The following is a 21183-nucleotide window of genomic DNA, read 5'->3' on the forward strand; positions in this document are numbered from 1 at the left end:
GCTCTACGGACAGCCACTGCTAACGTACGCCGCACAGTGCGCCCCTTCTAACCTACACCCTCCGTCCCCATGTTCCTCCCTAGTCCCTCCCCGTTTGTTTCCCGAGAAAACAAAAGGAAAGGACAAGCACAGGCCGTGTGGAAAGACCTCTGTGTTTCTCAGGTATGGCGGTCAGTGCCACAGTCTCACGGTTTCCGATCGACCCGGGCGCGCAGGAGGGGTCGGGGCTGCCATGGGGTTTGACAGTGACTCCCTTCGCGGCTAAGGACGAGAACGGTCAAGCTCCGGCGTACGGATCGGACGGGAATCTATTGCCGAGGTGCGAGAACTGCTGGGCCTACTTCAACACCTACTGCGAGCTGGAGCAGTGGTCCTGGAGTTGCGCGCTTTGTGGAACCCTCAATGGCCTCTCCTCCAAGGCCGTCGCTCGATACTCTCGCCCCCAGTCTTGCCCTGAGATGATGTCCTCTTTTATAGATCTCGAGCTGCCCGGTCAGTCCTTGTCTCTGTTTGGATGCTCAGAAAATTTTGGAAAATGAAATAAAATTTGTTATTATTGTTATTTGTTCTTTATTTAACATCTTAGAATCTTTGTGGAGCATTTACTAGAGCTTGAGATCCAGAATTTAGATTTATTTGCTCTTTTTTTTTTTCTTCTTCTAATTCTTTTGATTGGTAAGTTACTTGAGCTCATTGGCTTAATATAAATTCTGGGATATTAATTAGTTTGGTTTCCATTTTGCAGCGGAAGGACCAGAGGAAGAAGAGATGCAAGCACGTCCAGTTTATGTTGCAGCTGTAGATTTGTCATGTAAGAGTATTACTTAATTTTTTTTAATGTTATTGATATAGTTCTCGAGTTAAACAGAATGATTCTCCGTTACATCAGCAAATAATTGAATTGCAATGCACATTTGCTTGCTGGGATGGGGATACTCTTGTTTAATGTTGAATATGGACAATGCGTTTTCTATAGCTAGTTGGGATGGTTGAGCTGTTAGCAAGTGGGGTTTGTTGACTGTATCTTATGGCTTTGGTTTATTATGGAATGAGGTAATGGTAAGTAATGTAGAAATCTGGCGTACTTTTTGAGTGGAAAAAAAAAAAAAAAACTAGTTTTGCTTGATTGAAGTTGTTGGTTAGTCGAACGAGTCTTAGATGTTCTCATCATGTTCTAGTACTATTGCAGTATTTTGTGAATTAAGGTTACTTGAGTTGCTGTTATAAGAGATGGGATTCCAGTGACTCTGAATTAGAAGTTTGAAAATGAGTTTAAGGGTTTAAGAGTTTAAGAAAGAAGCATTTATTGCCAATTGCTAATGGTAAGCCATTTTATTTGGAGGTTTTTATGATTTGGTGTGGTTAACATATCACACCTGTTGTTTGCGGATGACACTTTGATTTTTTGTGGGGCCAATCTTGATCACCTTTGCTATTTGCATGCTTTCTTTTTAAGTTTTGAAAAGTTATCTTTGGTTTGAAGATTAATTTGGCTAAGTCAAAATTAGTTCATGTGGCTAATGTTGATAATGTGGATGGGTTAGCTGGCATTTTTGGGTTGTGGGGTTTCTTCTTTGCCTTAGAAGTATTTTGGTCTTTCGTTTAGCTTTAGGGGTTTGTTGACTGTATCTTATGGCTTTGGTTTATTATGGAATGAGGTAATGGTAAGTAATGTAGAAATCTGGCGTACTTTTTGAGTGGAAAAAAAAAAAAAAAACTAGTTTTGCTTGATTGAAGTTGTTGGTTAGTCGAACGAGTCTTAGATGTTCTCATCATGTTCTAGTACTATTGCAGTATTTTGTGAATTAAGGTTACTTGAGTTGCTGTTATAAGAGATGGGATTCCAGTGACTCTGAATTAGAAGTTTGAAAATGAGTTTAAGGGTTTAAGAGTTTAAGAAAGAAGCATTTATTGCCAATTGCTAATGGTAAGCCATTTTATTTGGAGGTTTTTATGATTTGGTGTGGTTAACATATCACACCTGTTGTTTGCGGATGACACTTTGATTTTTTGTGGGGCCAATCTTGATCACCTTTGCTATTTGCATGCTTTCTTTTTAAGTTTTGAAAAGTTATCTTTGGTTTGAAGATTAATTTGGCTAAGTCAAAATTAGTTCATGTGGCTAATGTTGATAATGTGGATGGGTTAGCTGGCATTTTTGGGTTGTGGGGTTTCTTCTTTGCCTTAGAAGTATTTTGGTCTTTCGTTTGGGGCTCCTTTAGGGCCAAGTCTATTTTGGATGGTGTTGTTGAAAAGATAGAACATCGGTTAGCTAGTTGGAAAATAATGTATTTATCTAAGGTTGGCAGGGTTATCCTTATTAAGAGCACCGTTTTCAATTTACCTATGTACTTCATGTCTGTAACATCCTGCCATAAATGATATGATATTGTTCGCTTTGGGCCAAGCCCGCACGGTTTTATTATTGGGTTTACCCCAAAATGCCTCATACCATTTAAAGAGAGCATGCTCTATATAAGCACATCTCATTTCCCACACCCATGCAATGTGGGAAGCCACAATTTATCTTTTCCTCATTCCCATTGGTGTTGCAAACCACATAGAGAAGCCTCATCTAGATTTCTTATGGGGTGGGCTAGGTGAAGAGTTCAAATTTCACCTGATTAACTAGTACAAGGTTTGCTCTCTGATCTCTAAGGGAGGGTTGTGGGTTAGGAACTTATTGATTTTCAATTGTGCTCTTTTAGGGAAATGGTTGTGGCGCTATGTGCATGAAAGAGAGGCTTGGTGGTGAGTTGTGGTAGATTCTAAATTTGGCAATGAGTGGTGCTGTAATGAGCCTCCTAAGCTGTATGGGGTGGGGTTATGGAAGAATATTAGGAGGTATTGGAGGATGTTTTCTAATCATACCAGATTTGAGATGGGAGATGGCTTCAAGATTAGATTTTGGCATGATATGTGGTGTGGGAAGAAGGCCCTTAAGGAAGCTATTCTGTATTTATATAATATTGCTCGTGTGAAGGATGCTTCTGTAGCAGTTCATTCGGAGCTTTCTAGTGGTTCCATTCAATGGAACGTAAGCTTTATTAGAGTAGCTCACAATAGGTGGATGTCTTTGCTTTGTTCTTTAATTTGTTGTATTTCTATATAGTGAGATGGGAAGGTGAAGACAATATTTGATGGCCCCCTTCAAAAAATGGTTGTTTGTTGTTAGCTCCTTCTACAGTATCCTTATCTGTAATGATGACATTCATTTCCCTTGGAAGAATATTTGACGGACCAAGGTTCCTTTGAGAGCGACTTTTTTTGCTTGGTCGGCAGTCGTAGGGAAGATCCTTACCATGGACAACCTTAAGGAGCGGCATGTCATTGTAGTCGATAGGTGTTGTATGAGCAAGAGGAACGGGGAGTTTGTGGACCATCTTCTTCTTCATTATAAGGTTGCTTGTGCCTTATGGAATGCTTTATTTAGTCGTTTTGGGCTGTCTTGAGTTATACATAGACGAGTAGTTGACTTGTTTGCTTGTTGGTGGACTAGTGGTAGCACTCAAAGTGTTGCCATGTGGAAGATGGTGTCTTCTTGCCTTTTGTGGTGTCTTTGAATTCGAGGGCCACAAGATGACGTTGATGAAGCTTAAGTCATTTTTCATTAATACTCTTTATATTTGGGCAGCTGCATTTGTAGCTCCTTTGGTGCTTAGTTTTCAAGATTTTCTTGTTCTTTTTTTTTTCTTTGTAGCTAAGTGTTTCTCTTGTATATTTCTTAGTTGCGCTTTTCGCTTTTAATGATGTTTAGATTTTTTTTTTTTTTTTTTTTTTTTTTTTAAGAAAGGGGTTGAGAATTGTAAACGTCCATATGTATAAATGATTTTTCTTTCTAATTTTCATTTTCCTCTCTCTACTACACATGTTTCCACTCAAATTTTAAGCATGTTAGAATGACTGCATTACTAGATATGACTAAACAATGCTTTTCCTTTATAAGTTGTAAATGCTTCTATGGTTCTTTTGAAAGATGACTTATCATTTGATTCTCCTAAATTGTAACTGCAGCTTCGGAAGAATTTTTGGAACTTACTAAAAGTGCGCTGCTGGCCGCTTTAGAAGGTTGATAATTGCTGAATGAAAATAATTATTTGATTTATTTCCTGCTTGAGCTTTATTTTTGGAAGGTTGAATTTTCTCTATATTTTGTATTGCAGCTCTTGGACCTGGTTCATTGTTTGGGCTTGCTACCTTCAGCCACAAACTAGGGTTGTATGATGTTCAAGGACCTATACCAGTGGTAAAGAATGTTCTAATTCCACCTGATATGGAGGGAACCCTGCCAATCGAGCTCGATGATGTCATGCCTTTGCTACAATTCTTGGCTCCGGTATGTCTGTTATGGGGTTTCGTTTCCATTTCTTTTTCCCTTGGGGTTTTGTCTCTCATTTATTCCTTGATCTGTGTGTGCTTGCATCTGTGTATGTGTCTGTGTGTGTTTGTTTTTCTTAAATCAAGTGATTGGTTATGCTCTACAATTGGCAACTTGGGAACAGGTTGAAACTTGTAAAGACCGAATTGCATCTGCACTTGAAACCCTTAGACCTACAACTTCATGGGAGAGAACCACAGCAGCAGGTCAAGGGATGGATGGTGTTTTGATGGGTGGGCGAGGTTTTGGGGTGGCAATGGAAGCCCTTATCAATTACCTTGGATCAGAATATGGAAGCACATTTGCATTAGGTGTGTGTGATGATATTCAAAACTCATCCAACTCTACTTTTGCTCAGATTTTATGTGATCATCTTAAGCATATCATTTACTTTCAAAGGTCATTACATATGTTGTTGTCTCCATTGAACATAATTGCAGCTAGAATCTTTGCCTTTCTGTCTGGGCCTCCGGATTATGGAGCTGGGCAGCTGGATACGAGGCGGTATGGCGAGCAATATGCTAGTAAAGGAGAGGATGCAGACCGTGCTTTACTTCCCGAGCAGACACCTTTCTACAAAGATCTGGTAATATGGTTTAACTTTTGGTTATTACCTGTACCCTATATTTTTGGGAAATGTAAGCATTGACATATATGTTACAGGCTGCTGTTGCTGTTCAAGCAGGTGTTTGTGTGGACATATTTGCTGTCACGAACGAGTATACAGATTTGGCATCCCTGAAGTTTCTTAGTATTGAAAGTGGTGGCTCATTACTTTTGTATTCGAATACTGATGATTCCACTCTTCCTCAAGACATGTGAGTATAGTATGCTGTAGAATTTAATGTTGAGGCTCTTATGAGTATTTTAAAAAGGGCATCATTTGCCAACCTCTTTAGAAAAGGATGGTTTGATAGTTCTAAATTGCAGGAACAATGCAATGAATTGATTACATTATCAATTGTACATATTGACACCTGTTTTATTGGGAAAATTAATGTACTAAATTTGTTTTCACCCTTCAATAAAACGAAGCAATAGGATGTTTTTCTCTGTAATTCAAATTTAAATTAAGAGAGCAACATGATGCTAATGGTCCATATTTTATTATTTCTATTGTCATGCTAATATTGTGACATGTTCATTGTGCAGGTACCGAATGCTAAGTCGACCATATGCATTTGGTTGTATTCTGCGATTGAGGACATCTACTGAATTCAAACCTGGAAACTCAGTGAGTGTGCCATGTTTTTGAAGTTACAATGACACTGTAACAATTTGCTTAGAATGTTTTCTTCATCTTTTTTACTTATCAAAAAAAATTATTCTCTTCATCTTTTTTGCAGTATGGCCATTTCTTCCCAGATCCACAGTATGAAAATGTTCAGCACATTATTTGTTGTGATTCTTATGCCACATATGCTTATGACTTTGAGTTTGCCAATAATGTTGGATTTTCAAGGTACTTAAATTTATTTTTGATCTCCATCATGCTATTATAGTTCTACTGAAAACATAGCTGATATTTGATGATTGTAGTATAATCAGTATGCATAGCCTAGAAAAAGAAAGGGGTGGGAAATCCTATTGATCAATTGAAAATTTCCTTGTCAAGCAAGTTCGATGGTCCCAAGCCTGTTAAAGTCTGTCAGTTCCAATAAATCTTACATTGTTGTCAATGCTTTTTTGGTGTAACATATTGCACAGGCACACACATATGCGCATTAAGACTTGTGGACAGCAATATGTAACTACTAAGTGCTTTCTAACATCAACTTTCCTGTTTTAATCTCAAAATGCCAGAATTGAATATAATCCAAGATTTCCAGTTCCTTAAATTTAACTCCTTCAAGGAGACATAAACTCAAGATTCAATATTTTAGATTTTTTTTTTTTTTAATGATCTCTGGTCAAATCTAATTCGTAAATCACATAGCCCTGTGTACAAAATCTGATTCTTAAGTTTCCAAGTCTGATGAATTACGCATTGTGAAAAAATTTTACTGTTTTGATTTTGAAACTACCCCTTGATTAAAGAAGTTTATAGATGGTGAACAAATGATCTACTAAATGCACGCCTCTAGATTATTTAGAAGAAAAGGAAAAAATTGCCAGACATGCTATGAAGATAATACATTGGTATTGTGATTCATTTTCTGTTTTGGGCATCAAAAGGAGAAAGGGCAGGGGGTTAGTCTTGAACATGTTCTTTTTGTGCTGTAAATATGAGAACATAAGTGCCACTTGGTTGGAACTCAGAATTTGCGTAAAGCTTGGACAAAGTATCTATTAAAAGTTATGGAGTATTATGTTGGGAGAAAATCCCTTCTCAACAACGCACACAATGATGAACATGAAAGAAAACAGTAAAGAAAATACAAAATAAAATACAAAGATTTATGTAATTCCCTCAACATGAGGTACATCCACAGTTTGCACACAAGTTCTACCATAACGAAGAAAATAGAGTACAAAGCCAGCCATTTCTGATGGCTAATGACAGTATATATTGTTCTACACAATCAAGAGTACTAATAATACCCCCTCACGAATGTTTGGACACTGCATGCTCTCAGTGGCCTCTGGTCTCCGAATGCTCAGGTCTAACTACTACCAACCAAACATCAGACTCTACAAATACAACAAGCTAACCCCTTATAGATAACAAATTTTATTCCAACCATGCCTCTCTCACTCTCTCTCTCCTCCCTTCTCTTTCCCTTACTTTTCATTCTTACGGTTTTCTTGTTTGGGTTCACTGGCAGTTTACCATTCTGTGAATCTCTCTTCTTTTATGCTGTAAACGTATATCATGATTTTGGGTATATGAAATCCAATCCATTTCTCATTTCAATAGAGGCCCAAAGAGTATAAGTCCCAAATAAGACTGCTTGCTTAATGCATGGGACAAGTGTAGATGAAATTCTTGCTTGACGCATGACACAGTTCTAATCATAGCCCTACTTTTATTCTTTTGCAGACATGGATCAGAAGTTCCTACACTACAGATTGCATTTCAATACACAGTTGTAGTGCCCCCTGAGGAACTCTCACATTCGGGATTGGATTCTGCAACTAGGTATGATTGATCCCACGGAACAGCTGTTGATAAACTTACAGACATTCGTGTTTTCTTGTTTCAGATGAATGGACCAAACATCTAAATTATTTACTATTGGATATCAACTATTAGTTTGCAGTGCTAATTAGATAATTACTTAATTTCTTAGGTGGGAGACCTGTGAGTATTTGACTGTGATCCATGTTTTTGCCATTAGCTGAATCTCAACGGTGTTTCTTTCAGGCCTTGTAGAATATGCCTTTAAGCTGGCTTCTTGCGTGATCATCTACTCATTCAAACCCCTCTTGAACACCAAATTCTAGAACCCTAAGGTCACAAGTTAAGCTTTTGATTGTGTACCAAGATATTTTGACCTATAGAGGAAGCAAGATGTCGAAGCAAAGATTGTAATCACATATAATTATTCTTCTTAAGGCACTCTTATCCCCCTTTGTTTTCATCTACATTGTCGGCACACTACCATATAGGGACTAAAAGTTGAAATTTGTTGGGTACCTTCAGAATATTCCTCTCATTTTTCATTGCCTCCCTTGATATTTTCAATATTGATCATTGCATTGAGCTGAAGAAATTACATTGAGGCATGAGGAGATTTGTGATTGGTTTTGAGGAAGACTGCAATTCTTAATGGCATTCTCTCCAGTTTGTTATGGTTTTGCTCTATAGGTTGTTAACTCATCTCTATTGGTCTATGTATTTGTGCCTTAGTAGTCACCACATCATGTCTTCTGCTTTTTCTCATAGTTGTTTCTTGTTTCTTAAATTTTTTTCTTTCTTCAAAATCTTGCTTATTAAGATAGCTCTTTGAGGGCTTAGCTTGACGCAGTGAATGTTAACGCAGACCGAAGCATTCCCTTAAACGACGACTAAGGATTCGAACTTTGCAATATGGAACAGCTCAGAATATTAATGAGCTTTATGATACTGTTGTCCCTGAAGTAGTTCTATCATTACTTGTTCATAAGGTAATTTTCTTAACTGCCCCCGTTAATGTTATTTCAATTTTTTTCTTTCATTCTTCTTGATTTTCTACTTCATTGTACCACGGAAAATTTCAATGAAAATTGTCCTAGCACTTGTGTTGTTTCTTTTCAAGTAATTAAGTGGACTCCAAGATTTGAGTGGTGTAAAATACTGAGAGAGTTTTCAACAAGAATGATTTGTTCACCAAATTGCACCAACTTTATAAAGGTCACAGAATACAAAATAGTTTCACAGTAGAAAATAAGAGAACGTTATCTACCCTTCTACTCAACATTCTCAGCACTTGTTGACTAATAAATATTATTTGCTTTGTAGGTTATAGTGGCCTCTTTAGAGCAAGGGGTTAGGGAGGGCAGGATGTTGCTACACGATTGGCTGGTGATCCTCACAGCTCAGTATAACGATGCTTATAAAATTGTTCAGTACAAGAATGGAAGTCCTATAACTACTCAGATTGATGTCTCATTCTCACAATGCCCACAACTACAGCCCTTACCTCGCTTGGTTTTTGCTTTGCTTCGAAATCCTCTTCTCCGTTTCCATGAAGAAGGTGTTCACCCAGACTACCGTATCTACTTGCAATGCCTTTTCAGGTAATTGGTGCTCATATCCATATTTTTCCAACTTTTCTAACCTCGGGTAATTGAACAGCTATTTAGTATCCTATATGTCATACAAAAAATAGAAAATGGGATGATTGTCCTTAAATCATATCCAATGAATTCTTAGTTTAGCATTTATGTCGATTGTGGGGGAAGATCAAATGTTTGGTCGCACTTTGCCTGACCTTGGTGTCCACTTTGGCATCGTTATTGTATTCTATTCACTGTGATCTGAGTTCTACATTAAGTTATATATATGTTAAAATTTATATTTATGATGCCTTGAAGAATCACTCGTGTAATTTTCTTTGTTCAGAAATTAATTGTGCAATTCATTTTTGTAAAATTTGTGTTGCAGTGCATTGGAACCAAGCTCCCTTCACCGTGCCGTGTATCCGATGCTGCTGTCATATTCTACTCCAGATAAACAAGCATATCCGCGCCACTCATTGAATCGTGCTGCACTGTTTACGAGTGGTAGTCCGATATTTTTCCTTGATGCATTTACAACTCTTATTGTGTTCTATTCTTCAACAGCGGACCCGTCACTTCCTTTTCCTCCTCCTCATGACTGTAAGTTTATTTCACTTGTTGCTCCTTTCCTAGAAAAGTGATAGCTGCTCTGGGTTCAAATGATTGTAGTTGTGCTTAACTTTTTAATACAAATTACATCTCAGGTCTGTTGCGGAAGAGTATTAACAAATTAAAGCAAGAAAGATGCATCACTCCCAAACTCATATTTATCAGGGGAGGGCAGGATGATGCCACAGTTTTTGAGAACTATCTTATTGAGGAACAGGACGTTGATGGAAGTGGCCTCACAAGCGTCATGGGTTTTGTTTCCTTCCTGGAAGATATTACACACAGCGTGTTGGAATACATGAAGTAGAAGGCAAGTACCAGAAACCCAATCACAGATTTCAATTTCAGGAAAAATAGGTACAGCTTATAATATTCATATTCATCAGGGGTGCTTAAATCAGACAAGGAACAAGTTGAATCTTGATTCTTTGAACCAGTTCTACTTCAAACTGTTTTTGCCAATCAAGATTTACAAGTTTTATACTAATCATCGAATACAGTGGTGGCTTTTTGCCGGTTGGAAGCCTCACTGTGCAAATTTTATGGCAGATGACATACTGACTACAACGTCGCAGCATTGAGAATTTTTGTTCAAAACAGGAATATAGTTGAATCAAACTGGGCAAGGACGAGTTGCTTTTTCTTCAGCTTTTTCTCCTCACAATGCTTGGAAATGAAATTAGTCATTTCATTGAGGAACAGTAGCAATCATTACAATTTCTTTTTTGTTTGTTTTAGAGAACTTCATCAAAGATTCAATGGCTGAAGTAGGCCGTGATCATGAATAAAGCGCATTGAAAATGCAGCAGTAATAATCCATGCACAGAGTTGTTGAAATGTTGTCTGGTTGAAAAAAAAGAAAAAAGAAAAGTAATAGCGTTGGTAATGATAAACACTTTGTTGCACATCGGCATCAGCCTTGATATAATTTGTTTAGGGGGATGATTAGGTGGTGAAGTCCTCGAGTGAGGTTTTGATGTCACATTAAGAAGAGTAATGTTATTTAGTAGACTGTTACATAACTGTCATATAATTTGATAATGTGATAGTGAAAATCAGCACTCACTATTACGCCATCTCAATTATATGACAGTTGTATAACAATCTGCTTAGTAACATTACTCTACCATCTTGTCTCAAAAATTTAAGCCTATAGCTTTAGATGAGTAAGGCTTGAATTTCGTGCCACTTGATGGTAGTTGAGATTGTCATATCAATAGTTGTGAATGTCTTGCACCTTAATCTTGTGTTTTGTGCACACAAGACACAAACTAAAGCCGTTTTAGATTTATTTACATTAACTATTTTTGTTGTCTCAAACAAAAACTGCATTTTCCACATTAGTGGAACACTAGGAATCCAAGACACCACTTAACCCTTGTAATGTATCCAATATAGGATTCCAATAGAAAATGATCAAATTTCCCAACCAAATTTGGATCCAAAATGAAGTCGAACATTGTCATTATAATAGTATTTATCAAGGAAAGGCTGGAGAGGAAGCAAAACCCTCAAAGAATGAGTGGTTTTGCCTCTTTGTCTGCTCCTTCCAATGAAATAAAAAGAAAATATTTAACAAAAGAGGGAGAGCAAAATTCAATCGTCATCAAGAAACTAGAAACATTGGATTTTAAAATCCAATTGGTTGTGGGAGAAGTTTTCCTTTTCTTTTTTTTTTTTTCAAAAATAGTAAATTGTAATCCTAATTCATGATGGAAATAAAACTCTAATTATATATTCTAGAGAATTTGGCCAAGTAATGAGAGGGGTACAGGTTTCGAAATGTCCAAGCAAATAGGCTCCGTACCTTAGGCAACCCAAGAACCAACTCGGACATCCAAATACCCGCACCTCGTTTCTAACTCTTCGTCTGAATTTCATGAATCTAAATCTATTTGCCAAAGTATGATTTTTTTTTATTTTTTATTTTTTTAACTATTTGATAATGAGGTTACACAATGAAGTAATATTCTCATTCCCCCATCCCATCTTTTTTTTATGCAAGCGGACAAGACACCTAAGAACTTTACATAAAAAAATATTCCTTTTTGTTTGTTTGTTTTTTAGCATAGAAAAATTATATTAACTCTATGAATAGATAGAAAAGACACACATCCAATGTTTTTATATGAAGTAGGCTGAGGCTAATGAATGGCCACTTGCTCCCAAGTACATTCCAAATTTCCCAAGCATTCAAAAAAAAAAAAAAAAAAAAATCTTTTAACTCTATGACTAGACAGAAAAGACGTTATCATGGATAGATTTTCTTTTAAAACACGTTAACGAACAAATTGAGTTTTTGTTGAAGCACTTTTTTGGAATAGCACGTTCTTTTAAAACACATTACCAAACAAATCGAGTTTTGTTGAAGCACTTTTTGGAATAGTACAACGCGAAGAAGTACCTGCAATTTATACTGTTTAAATCTCTCATATGTGGCTCCCACTTGGTCACCTATTATTTCTTTCATTTGATTAGAATGAAAAAACCCCATATGTAACACTTTTCTTCTTATTGGCTTAAAAAAAAAAAAAAAAAATCATATTCCAACAACTTGCCCATTTTCAAAAAAAAGTTCATTATTGCCTCGGAATTTATGTACTCCATTATAGTCTATAATAGCCATGCTTAGCCTTATTTTACTAAGTATTAACTAGTATGATTGAGATTGCGTTTAAAAAATATAGTTTTTAAGTCAAAAATCATTTTTTTAACAAAAGTTTTATTTTTAAGCTTTTTGGATTACGTTAGAGAGCTTAAAATGTACTTTTAGTACCTAAAAAGTTGTGCCGAACAAAAGCTAATATGTTTCGTAAAAATTTCAAAAAGTACTTATTTGACTTTTTTATTCTAAAAATAATCAAAACACACTTAAAACTTTTGCCAAAAGTGCGTTTTAGTTATTTTTGGGTTCTTAAAAGAGATTGGGATCCCCTGCAATAGTGAAAAATTGCCCAAAGATTTTTTTTCAAATTCTAACCATTTACTCTCATCTAATAGCCAGAAATCCACCACGTGTCCCATCCAATATAAAATCAAATATTAAAAAATAAAAATAATTATTAAAAAATATGGGGTGATTCGGCCACCTCAGTTCAGCCTTAGGGGTAGCTTCAGCCACCCTTTAGGGCCCTAGGGGGTGGATCGGCCACCCCCTAGGCCAAACCCATAAATCAAATTTATGGGTTTAGCCCTAGGGAGTGACCGAAGCCACCTCCAATCGGTCTTTGGGGGTGGCTGAGTTGGGGTGGCCAAACCACCCCATATTTTTTGATAATTATTTTTATTTTTTAAAAAATAATAATATTTTATTATTTTATATTGGATGGGACACATGGTGGATTTATGGCTGTTGGATGAGAATGAATGACAAGATTTGAAAAAAAAAAATCCTTGGGCAATTTTATCACTATTGCTGGGTATCCCAATCCCCTTAAAAGCACTTTCAATTTTTTTTACCAAACATGTACTTTTTTTCTTTTTCTTTTTTTCAAACGAACTTTTTGAGTGGTAAATAAATTAAGTAATAAATTTTGATAGATAATCTTAATTGTTTATGACTAAAATAATAAATGTCACATGAACCTTCAAATGAAATGGAAAATATTCATTTAGTGTAAAATGAAGAGTAATATTGTAAATTGTGTCCTTAAACTTTAATGTTAAGACAATATTACCCATCATTTTACATTAAATAAATATTTTTTATTTCAAGTGAAATGGAGGGATCCTATTCCGTTCAGTTTATAAGGGTAATATTGTAAATTGCGTCCCTAATATTAGCTGTAGTTCCCTAAAAAAAAATTATTGTTACAACAATTTTTAATGCTTAAAAAATATTAATAATAATTGTAATTAAATTAATGCTTTATTGGCAAAAGCAATACGCAGAAAATCTAATTCATGCTCATTCATGAAATCCGAATTCCATCTCTACCCCTCTCATCCGCATAGCATTCTCTAAGGTGGATGGTCATTTGGTAATATGAAATTAGAATCTGTAATTAGTTGAATCCCCCTCCATCATAATGGGAGATTTACAGACTCTGACTACTCTGCTCTAGGGTTCCTAAACCCATCAAGAAGCTGTGCAATAATTCTTTCTTTTACAACGTACCAACATTTTGATCACGCTATCCATTACGAATTTCGCTTTCACTTCGCTCTCCTAACTTTTACAGCAAAAAAAATTAGTCTCCGCAGATAGCTTCTGCTTCTCGGTACACTCTCTCTCTCTCTCTCTCTCTCTAGAATTCTTACTCAAATGTGGTCTTCTAGTACAGCCTTGCACAGTAAAATTCTTTTTTACATTTGTCTTTTTCGTTTTTCATTTGTTATTTATTTTTCGTATTTGTTTGATTTATGGGCGGTATAATGTTTTTCTGTGTTTTGTTGAAAGTGAAGGCTAATTGAGCGTAGTGTCATTAGATATGAGTTGGGTTTTTGAGCATATCAACTGGGCTTGCCAAAATTTGGACCTTTATTTTGTTTGTTTGGTGTGTGCTGTTTCATGAGCTTGGTGAAATGCAAAAACATTGACCTCCTATGAAGAGCTCCTGAAGTGATTGGAGTTGTAATTGTTTGATTCTGATTTCTGTGTTTTTGTCTGTGTTCCAAATAGTATAATTTGCTTACTTTTTGGGTAGGTTGAATTCCCTTTCCCAGTTCAATAGGAATTGAAAATAGAAGGACATGATTTTTTTGATAAGTAAAATAGAAGGATAAACGACCATGGTTATTATGTGCTCTTAATCTCCTCTTATAGTGTTTCTTACAGGCAAAACCGGAATTAATACGAATTTATTTTCTATACGGATTTTATATTGAAGGTTCAAGTTTTCTTTACAAAACCTATGTTCTTTCGCCAGGTCAATGTTCTCCTTTAATACAAATGCAAGAAATCCACAAATGAAAATCACTTCAATGAACTTTTTTATATATGAAATAAATTCAAACACAGTGTAGAAATAGACATTCCATCGTCCGCCTATGTTGCAGCCCCCTGACAACACCCCTCTCCCCTGTAACATTTTTAGTAAGACCAATAGTCTAAATAATGGGTTAGTTACACATATCTTTGGAGATATTCCAAGAAGGTTGTTTTTTTTTTTTTTTTTCACTGTGTTCTGGTTTTGTTAAACATGTCTGTAATGTCCATCCCAAATACCTGATCTCAGATCTTTTGTGTACATTTAATGCAGGAAGGTGCACAAATCGGTATGTTTATTTGGAACTGATATTATTTTCTGAGATTGGACAATTTTTGTCTTTCTTATCCTTTTTGTTTCAGCAGTCTCATTCCTTTTATATCTCAATGTCTCTTAAGCAAAACCCTGGATACTTCTTTTAGGTTTGTTGTGTCACCTTGGGTTACCATGAAGCGGTATAATTGTTTCCGTATATAAATCTATTATCCATAATATATTTCCTTTACTTCTTATTTGCTGCTTCTCTGGTATTCTTAGATTCTGTGGGGGTTCTATACACCCTTTGAATAAAGATAGGGAAAGGCTTTTTTTCCTGTATGTTTTTCTACAGCAGTCTTATTCTGATTCAAGAAATTCAATATTTGATATTTTGCACCACCTTCATGATCCTTAAAAGTATCATTCAGAAATCTCTTTTACCGCTCTTTGTTAGTGCTGCTACTAATATTATCTTTATCCCATTGGTAAAAGTCTTTCACATTGCAACCCCCTTTGAGTCTTATCTAGTCACATGTGTTCAGTTGAAATTCATACCCTTTTGACCAAAAACAATGGAGTTCATACTCTGCTATTCCTTATGGCCTTTCATTTTGTTTCCTCCTTTCGATATATGTATACTTCTTCCCATGAATTCTTCTGGCCTCTGTGCCTTCTTCACAGTTGCCTGCAAGCTTGTTTCGTTAGATACATAAGATGCCACGGACAAAGGCAACTGCATTATCTGCTGCTAAGCCAGTTGAACCTGAAAAGCCTAGTGAGCCTGAAAAGCAAGTAGAGTCTGAAGAGAAGGTTGAGCTTGATGAAGACAATGATCCTGAGGAGGAGGAGATGGAAGAAGAGGTTGAGTATGAAGAAGTAGAGGAAGAAGAGGAAGTTGAAGAAATTGAAGAAGAGGTCGAAGAAGAAGAAGAGGAGGTGGAAGAAGTAGAAGAGGAGGATTCTGATAATGCCAATGGAGCTGATGCGCAGAAAAGCCTTACTGGTGGTGAGATAAAGTTTGAAGATGAGGATGAGAAGAACAAGCATGCTGAACTTCTTTCCCTTCCTCCGCATGGTTCTGAAGTATATATAGGTGGCATTCCCCATGATGCTTCAGACGAGGGTTTGAGGGTATTTTGTGAATCTGTAGGAGAAGTTACAGAGGTTAGCTTCATTTTCTATATATAAAGTAACCTTTAGTGTGCCGTTCTAAAGATTATTCCAATAACATAATGTTCTGTGACAACAGGTTCGAATTATGAAAGGCAAAGATTCAGGTGAGAACAAGGGTTTTGCATTTGTGACCTTTAGAAGTGCAGAATTAGCTTCTAAAGCCATTGATGAGCTGAATAATGCTGAATTTAAGGTAACATAACTTCTTGTGCACCAATTTGTTATTGCCTATTCCCCACATAACTGGAATCATTTAATGGAAAGTTATTGAATTTAACATAAAATATTGATAGCTAAAATATTAAGATAAGTCATTCTTAGACCTTTTTTATTTGTGTTCTTTTAACATTTGCTTATGGCTGTTTGCTATTATTTATGTACGCTGCAATTGTTAGATGCTTTTGTGTTAACTCTATCACTCTCTCTCTCTCTCTCTCTCTCTCTCTCTCATTCAGGGTAAAAAGATAAAATGTTCAACATCTCAAGCAAAGCACCGTTTGTTCATCGGTAATGTTCCTAGAAGCTGGGGAGAGGGGGATCTAAGGAAAGTTGTCACAGATATTGGGCCTGGAGTGACTGCTGTGGATCTGGTTAAGGTCAGTGTGGAGTAGTAATGAATCTTTATGGTAGTTGTAATTGTCTTTGTTTTCATTTTTGTTTGTTTTTATTTTTTTTATTTTCTAAATTCTCGGTGCTTCTGAAAAACTTATGTTTTACCACAGCTACTGGTTTGGAACTATATTTGGGTTACAAGTGTCTTGCACTCATTTTATTATACTCTTGGTCACAGGACATAAAGAACACAAGCAATAACCGGGGCTTTGCTTTTGTTGACTACTATAACCATGCGTGTGCTGAGTATTCGAGGCAGAAGATGATGAATCCAAAATTTAAGCTAGGTGATAATGCTCCAACTGTGAGCTGGGCTGACCCCAAAAATGCTGATTCTTCTGCTGCTTCACAGGTCTTGTTTAGTTGTTCTTTTTTCTTTTTCTTTCTTTATAAACATTAATAGCTTTCTGTTTTGTCCAAGTTTGAGGACCATCTATGGCAGTTTATGTAACAGGAATGTTAATGCCATTGTCAATGTTTGATGTTGGTGAATTGCAAAAGCTACAAAAGTTTCTTCTTCCTTTTTCTTTTTTTTTATTATTTTTATTATTATTATTATTATTATTTTTTTTTTTGTGGTTTTGGATAATGGTCTACAAGTGGCCGTCTCAGTTTGCAGTAGAAATTGTAGATGTTATTGTTCATTAGAGCTGTAGGAGTTGCATGCAATGGCATTGCTGCTTCTATAAATACACAGTTAGGAAAATAACAAGGAATTGATGCCTGATAAATTAGACTAATCAATCAACTGGTTATCCCCCTTGATGTTTTTGGTAACCCTGATGATGAACTTGATGAGGTGACTCTAATGGGATCACATACACTTATAGTATTGTACTACCAATGATCCGTGCCTGGTTCACATGATTTTCTTTGTTTAGTTGTTTGAATGCATTTGGCATTATCCTCTATCACTCTAAACTAGTTTTCTCACCTAGTGGTTATTATCAAATTTTGTTGTAGTTTATTGTTAGGGCCTTGCTCTTGAAAAATTTAACCTTGTCTTATACAGGTGAAGGCTGTATATGTGAAGAATTTACCAAAGAATGTATCCCAAGACCAGTTAAAGAAGCTGTTTGAACATCATGGGAAAATTACAAAAGTGGTTCTGCCACCAGCAAAATCTGGACAGGAAAAAAGTAGAATTGGTTTTGTTCATTTTGGAGAGAGGTCAAGTGCTATGAAGGCACTGAAGAATACTGAAAAATACGAACTAGATGGTGATCATTGCTTTAGTTTCTTAGTGTGTGTTGCTTTTCTGAATACAATCAAATTAGTCATACCTGTTGCTTGGGATTGTTTTGATTTCAGGCCAAGTTTTGGAGTGTTCTCTTGCAAAACCACAGGCAGATCAAAAGTCTGGAGGATCAAATTCACAGAAGTCAGGATTGCTTCCAAGTTATCCCCCTCGTGCTGGTTATGGTTTGGTCGGCAGTCCCTATGGTGCTCTTGGTGCAGGATATGGTGCTGCAGGTTTTGCACAGGTGAGAAATGTTGAAATGTGTTATGTCACTCATCTATGTGTTTTTGTTTTTATCAGATTAATATTTATGTAGATGATGTCCTTCAGACACCTTGTTCATGAGCTTTCATGCTTTAGCTTCTTCTACATGAATTAACTGCTGCCTTTGTAAGTTACTTTTGGCCCTTGCCTGATAGATATGCTTTCACGCCATCCTAATGTGCTGTTTGTTGATAAATATCAAATGTACAATCTTTATTTTTTGCATATGTTTGTTATACAAGTATGGCTATGGGTGTTGGTGTATTTAGGTGCTGTGGTGCTTCTGGCCTCATGCCAGGTGCTATTGATGCATTGCGTATTTCCTTGCCTTGGCTTCAAGCCTTAGTGAGGGCTCAGAGTGCCTTGGACAACTTTATATGAAGAATATGCATATAATATGAAGTTCTTTAATATTGTGCCTTCATTGGTCTTATTATTGTAAAAAAAGTGATTTATAATCATCGTGAACTCCTGTTTATTTATTTATTTTTTCGTTTTTTAACCCCCACCCAAAAAAAGAGAGGATTATAGATAAGGATGATAAGCATGGATCTTTGTAAGTTGGGGTGTCCAAGCATCCAACACACATTGAACAAGTGATCACCGCTGACATGCCTTGGACATACACTGCATGGCTAACTGTGTACTGGGGCTAGACAGAACTTGCATATGCCATGGACAGGGTCTGGAAGGATTGTAGACAGATTGGGCCAGTTGGTAACATCTACTGTAAAAAATGAGGTTCTTTATGTAATGTATTAGGTATTTATAGGAATTTCATAGAAACAAATATATACCTTCAGTAAATGAGGTTCTTCATTTGATTTTAAAAGGATGGGGATTTTTAGGAAAGAAACAGAAGACAAGGATAAGAATCAATGTTGACTAAAAAATGGAAAAGCAAGAGAGATGGAGAGAAAATGAAGGGAGAAGTCGCTCTTTTCTTCTTGTGTGCTGAAGAAACGAGAATAAGAGCGCTGAGGGAATGGAGAGAGGGATCATCAAGGCAGATCCCTCTTTTTTTATCCAAAGTGCCTGTTTGTAGTCTTTGTGATACCCTAGAACCAAGGACGTTCCAGAATCTTTTTCCAATGGATGCTAGTCAATGCTTAAATTCATATTTTGTTCACGAAATACTTAACACAAAAAATTGAATAAATTAAGCTAATACATACTATACATGCTTTGCTTTAGAATGCCACAGCAACAAATTTCACTTATCTTGTTTACTTCTTACATTTGTAAGCGATAATTTCTAAATTTTTTTTTTTTTTTTTCTCTAATACTTAGATGTGCATATTTTGCAGCCCATGATGTATGGGAGGGGACCAACTCCTCCTGGCTTGGCAATGATGCCAATGCTTCTGCCGGATGGACGAATTGGATATGTTCTGTAAGCACATTCATACATCTACAAACAGTGTTATTCAGATATTATATTGTTAATTATGCATCTGCAAATGTTTTCTTCTAAATTCTTTCTCTCATGTTTCATGTACTTGTCTCTACATTACTTGTTTTGTGTTTAGTTCAATAGTGGATACCTATGTTTTTTGTCTGTATAAAAGGAGGTGTTATTAGCATTTGATCTCCAATTGAGATGAACCACTGAGAGAGAGAGACAGAGGGAGGGAGGGAGGGAGAATGCATGTATAACTAAGGCTGGTATTGTAGGGTTGCTACTTACACATGCACTCGATTGATCTTGAACGTACGTTGTCACCCTTCATCCCATTCTTATGGGAGGAGAAATTACCATTTGTGGCAGATCTCATTAGCGTCCTCGAATGGAAAGTAACTTAAAGAGTCTTGTATGCAGATTTTGGCATCATAAATTAGAACTTTTAGACTTGGAAATTTTTCTTCGGTCTCTTGGACCCATAAACTCATGCTCATTGAGTTTCAACATCAATCCTTTTGCTTTTGCTTTGATCTTCCTCTTGATGCGAAGTACTTGTATACCAGCAATGGTGAAGACCAAGTGGACCAGTTGGCCAGTTGGTTCTTTCAGTTAATTACTACTTAAGCATGAACTGAAAGGTGTTTTTCTTGTGGCGCCGTTGTTCTCCAGGATTAGGCCTGGGCTAGTTAATTTTCCTAATGGAAAATGCTAGGCCTTATTTGGTTGGATCCTATGAACAAAATGAAGGATAGGAAAAAGACATATTGCTAAATTAGCTCCGTTTTGAACATGTGGACTAATTTCCTCTCCTCACACTCCTTTTTACAATCCAAAAGAGGCTAATTTTTCTAGTGAAACTGTATGATTGATGTGCTACCAAATAGAAACTAGCGACTCAAAGAACCACCGCTGTTTATGGCTCGGACTCAATATGGTCTAGTGAACCTCCACTTCCATTGTCTTTTTAGTTCCATATACAATGCAAGTAGATGGTTCTTGGTATAAATAACATAAGTTATTCTTGCTTTCAAGATGGGGAAAGAAAATGGAGAAAAAATTGATTGCTTTAAATGACATCCTAATTCTTTGTGCCTTTTTCTTCTCATCTTTGCAGGCAACAACCAGGAGCACAACCGCATACTCCACCTTCACATCAGAGAAGTGGTGGCAGGGGTGGGGGTGGTGGTGGTGGTGGGAGTGGCAGCAAGAGTAGTGGCAGTTCAAGTAGGGGAAGACACGGCAATGATGGTGGGCGCAGGTATCGCCCGTATTAATTGCCCCCTCTCAAATGCCAAATATCATCAGAAAGTGTCTTCACTTAATATTATTATATATTTGAAATTTAACAGCCTTAGCTTATTTACGCAAGTGTGTAGTTGTATTATTTCTTGTAATTCACTCAGTTATTTTTATAAACATTATTAGTCAGTCTTCTTGTTAGCTGCTTCATTTATCCCATTGTTGATTTTCGGTTCATCAGAGAAAGGCTGGAGTCTGTTTCGAAGAGTAAACAAAACGTCCAAAAATGAGAGGAAAAAAACCTAGGCTTTTTTTTTTTTTTTTTTTTAAAAAAAAATGTTAAAAAGCAAAAACTAGAGAATGCAGGAGGCTATTAATTAGAAAGTAATATTTAATTTCCACAAATTCATCTTGGGGACTATTATAAATAGAACAGTGC

General features: G+C 36.4%; 2 protein-coding genes across 3 annotated transcripts; both read left to right on the forward strand.

The window, feature by feature from the left end:
• Nucleotides 1-54: 54 nt before the first annotated feature.
• LOC132164196 (protein transport protein SEC23 D) lies at nucleotides 55-10447 on the forward strand. The gene is made up of 14 exons (XM_059574633.1): nucleotides 55-492; nucleotides 746-811; nucleotides 4015-4068; nucleotides 4164-4336; nucleotides 4503-4689; nucleotides 4819-4964; nucleotides 5042-5196; nucleotides 5531-5612; nucleotides 5725-5840; nucleotides 7359-7457; nucleotides 8302-8425; nucleotides 8760-9037; nucleotides 9405-9619; nucleotides 9724-10447. The coding sequence occupies exons 1-14, from the start codon at nucleotides 165-167 to the stop codon at nucleotides 9933-9935; spliced, it is 2235 nt and encodes a 744-aa protein (XP_059430616.1). The 5' UTR covers nucleotides 55-164; the 3' UTR covers nucleotides 9936-10447.
• Nucleotides 10448-13609: 3162 nt separating this feature from the next.
• On the forward strand, nucleotides 13610-20945 carry LOC132164077 (heterogeneous nuclear ribonucleoprotein Q-like). 2 transcript variants are annotated; one of them, XM_059574492.1, is made up of 10 exons: nucleotides 13610-13848; nucleotides 14830-14845; nucleotides 15496-15978; nucleotides 16064-16180; nucleotides 16443-16583; nucleotides 16778-16951; nucleotides 17612-17819; nucleotides 17911-18083; nucleotides 19411-19496; nucleotides 20620-20945. In XM_059574492.1, the coding sequence occupies exons 3-10, from the start codon at nucleotides 15529-15531 to the stop codon at nucleotides 20777-20779; spliced, it is 1509 nt and encodes a 502-aa protein (XP_059430475.1). In that variant the 5' UTR covers nucleotides 13610-13848; nucleotides 14830-14845; nucleotides 15496-15528; the 3' UTR covers nucleotides 20780-20945. The 2 variants fall into 2 exon arrangements, with proteins under 2 accessions (XP_059430475.1, XP_059430476.1); XM_059574493.1 differs by lacking the exon at nucleotides 14830-14845.
• Nucleotides 20946-21183: the final 238 nt, after the last annotated feature.

Source organism: Corylus avellana, chromosome ca10, assembly GCF_901000735.1.
Source record: "Corylus avellana chromosome ca10, CavTom2PMs-1.0".
Classification (NCBI taxonomy): domain Eukaryota; kingdom Viridiplantae; phylum Streptophyta; class Magnoliopsida; order Fagales; family Betulaceae; genus Corylus; species Corylus avellana.